General features: G+C 34.0%; 1 protein-coding gene across 2 annotated transcripts; it reads right to left on the reverse strand.

Moving 5' to 3' along the window:
• Window positions 1-381: 381 nt before the first annotated feature.
• On the reverse strand, window positions 382-2,105 carry LOC144549458 (ORMDL family protein). Of its 2 annotated transcripts, none has more exons than XM_078298200.1 (3): window positions 1,748-2,105; window positions 1,487-1,635; window positions 382-739 (listed from the first exon to the last, which is right to left on the reverse strand). In XM_078298200.1, the coding sequence occupies exons 1-3, from the start codon at window positions 1,931-1,933 to the stop codon at window positions 601-603; spliced, it is 474 nt and encodes a 157-aa protein (XP_078154326.1). In that variant the 5' UTR covers window positions 1,934-2,105; the 3' UTR covers window positions 382-600. The 2 variants fall into 2 exon arrangements, with proteins under 2 accessions (XP_078154326.1, XP_078154327.1); XM_078298201.1 differs by lacking the exon at window positions 382-739 and adding an exon at window positions 1,126-1,263 and having other exon boundaries at window positions 1,374-1,635; window positions 1,748-2,052.
• Between the last annotated feature and the right edge of the window lie 1,101 nt (window positions 2,106-3,206).

Here is a 3,206-nt window from a genome sequence, read left to right on the forward strand (position 1 = left end):
ATATAGTTGAATTTATTTTTACATAACCAACATGAAGTGTGCCTTATTGTATATAAAAATTACAATAAATTGGAATGGGATGGTAAAACTCCGCATAATGCATATGAACTTTTAATTACATGCGCTGCATATTACATTTTAATCTGCATATCCGCATATGCGGCCGCATGCTCAAAACTGCATGGGGGAGACTGCATGACATTTTGAGCACGGCTGCCGACTACATAAGCATATGCGGCCGCATATGCAGTCCATGCGGCCGCATTTTAAAACACTGCAGTAATATGACACAATTACCTAGTTTTTATGTAATTCTGAAACTTGTCAGTCAAGCCTATATGACATGATCCCAAGAAGAAATATGAAAGAGGAGAAAGAAGCATTATTCAAATTATTACTAGATCACATATGCAAGAGAAAGTACAATAACTTACAAGATGAAAGGGTTCTATATAAAGATTGTACAAACTTGTGGATTGCAACAGTCACCAGTAACAAAATAGCCAATGCTCTGTACATAACCATCACAAACACCTCTCTCTCTCTACTTGATTCAAACAAAAAACGGAGATCGACCTAATAATTAGACACTTCATTAATTCAGTTTCCGGCATTTATTCCAAATATTCGGACCTTGTGCATGTTAGGCATTTTTGCAACAACTAGCACAGTCACAGCAATTGTGTTCAGAAACAGCATCGGGTGCTTATAATCCGTGGTGTGTGAAGCTATCAGATACCTGACAAAAGAGGTGTCAATTAGCCAGTATCCTCTTTGAGTAATCCAAATATACATAAAATATTTTGTTAAAACTTAAAAAGTCCAGAAGCCCAAAAAAACTGAAAACAAACCAAAGAACACAAGCAGCACAGTAAAAAAGAAAATGATAGAAAAGATAAATTAACAGAAACAGGGCTACCAGAAGTCTGGTAACTACAGTAAAACCTTGGCATTTACAAGTTGTTCATATTTGCTTAAAAAAAATCATCGTGCAGAATTAATCTGATGAGTTTCCTCCATAAGTGCCAGCATCAAGTTGTGTTTGTTATTAACTAAATGAACCGATCTTTAACGTGTCTATCCTTACAGGTGGTTATCAACTTTTAAAAAAAAAAAAAAAAAAAAAACGTGTCTATCCTTGACATTTCAGGAAAATAAACCATAATGTGTAGGCAGGCACAGTTATGACCCCATTTGATCAAATTTGTTAAAACTAGGGGGTATGGAGATTCTGTGAACTGGACAGGTATCTGGTACCAGTACCTGATAACTGATGTATGGTTTCGTTGTTCCAATGAAATCGGTTTGGTACCAGTACCTGATAACTGATGTATGGTTTCGTTGTTCCAATGAAATCGGTTTGGTACCAGTACCTGATAACTGATGTATGGTTTTGTTGTTCCAATGAAATCAGTTTGGAACCAGTACCTGATAACTGAGGTATGTTAATAACAGAAAATGAATAAATAAAAAGGTAAAACCATACAAGACAACTGGTACGACAGTCAAGAACTTGCGGTTGCGAGTAAGCTGTTTGCCGCTGTCCATCTGCTCCCACCATGTGAGCCGATTATACATCCCTTGATCATCAGCAAATGGCGTGCCTTTCTTCCAGTGAAAGAACTGGTACGTTATCTGAAATCAATCCAAATTAAACATTTATTTTTCCCTTGTCAGAGATCCCCTTCTGGATCTAAAATCACTACTGAATAGGGATCAATAAGAAAAGAAAAGAAAAGGAAATTACAGCGAAGTGGCAGAGATTGACGATGGTCCAGGCCATGCCAGGGGAGCAACCAAAGACCGAGAGCACAAGGAGCCAGGAGAAAAAGAGGATAAGGATGTAAGTGGTCCATACGCCGGGATACATGAACCACTCGGTGTTCTTGTTTAGATCCGCTGGTGGGACCGCCTGAACGTACAGCTTCGCCATGGTTGATGGCTGGACTCGATTGGTTAAGCTTCTCTTCTCTTCTGCTGCCTTTTTATATAGCTTATAGCTGGGTTAAGATTCGACTTCGAGGGTTGAATTGGTCGCAAAAGGTAGATTCAACGAGAGGATGATGTTTTGCTAATTTGCTATTGCTAACGAGAGAGAGAGAGAGATGCACCGGGACCAGGTACACCGCCTAAGGATTTTTCTATCAAAAGGAAATAAAATATATATATAAAAAAAAATATTGATACACTATATACGCTGACTATACTATATTAAATATTGGGAAATTTTAAGAGCATATTTAACAATTTTTTACATTTTGGATTTTTTTTTTTATAATAAGTTCAAATTGGAGATTTGTCCATAAAAATGTTTAACTCTAAAATTTTGTTAACTAACTAATAGACAAAAAAAAAATCATTCATTTTGCAATTTTTATCAGAAGAATATCCTCCAAACACTGTAAAATATTTATTTAAAATAAGATAGGAATTAGAAGTCTTTAAAATCATTTCGGTATGAAATATTAGGTTTATTTTTTGTGACTTTTGCGAAAAATAATGTCTCAGGCGTGTAGAAGCAGATCTAGAAAATTTAGTTAGAAGAACTGAAACTTGAAAGACATAATTATTAATTTATAATTAGTGAGATTTGAATTTAAAAATTTCGAGGCACAAAATAGAGTTTTAACCACTAGACAACAAGCACATATCTAACATTTATGGGCTGAACTATATAAAATCTTTAATGAAATGAAAATTCAATTAAATTTCAACCTATGTAATTAAAAATTTTAAAATTATAAGCACTCCTTAGATCGATTAAGTGCAGATCCGCCCCTGTAGGCGTGGTTCTCCGACTTAGTTTAATTTACAAGTTAATCATGAAATAGAAATCATATTACAAGTTTGGAATAAGATTCAAATATGTGCAATGGTTTTCAATAAAAAAAAATTAAGTGAAATTTATGCAGGTCCTTCCCAAAATCTGTGAAATTAATATAAAATGCCCAATGTATATGTTCCAGAAAAAAATGATTCTCAAATATTCTTTCATCATCTCCCTTTGTCCATTGAACAAGATATAAATAAGGTACTAAACAATATTTTTCTTTAAAAAAGAAGAAGTTAATTTCAATTTATTAAAAGTCAAATCTTGATTTTTATTCAATGATGTCAATTTTAGTTGAAATTAAAAATGATACAGGTAGAATATTTGCACCTTTATTGAGGAAAAGAAATTTGGAAGATAGCATAGAAATTGGAGT

This window comes from Carex rostrata, chromosome 35, assembly GCF_964058835.1.
Source record: "Carex rostrata chromosome 35, lpCarRost1.2, whole genome shotgun sequence".
Lineage (NCBI taxonomy): Eukaryota > Viridiplantae > Streptophyta > Magnoliopsida > Poales > Cyperaceae > Carex > Carex rostrata.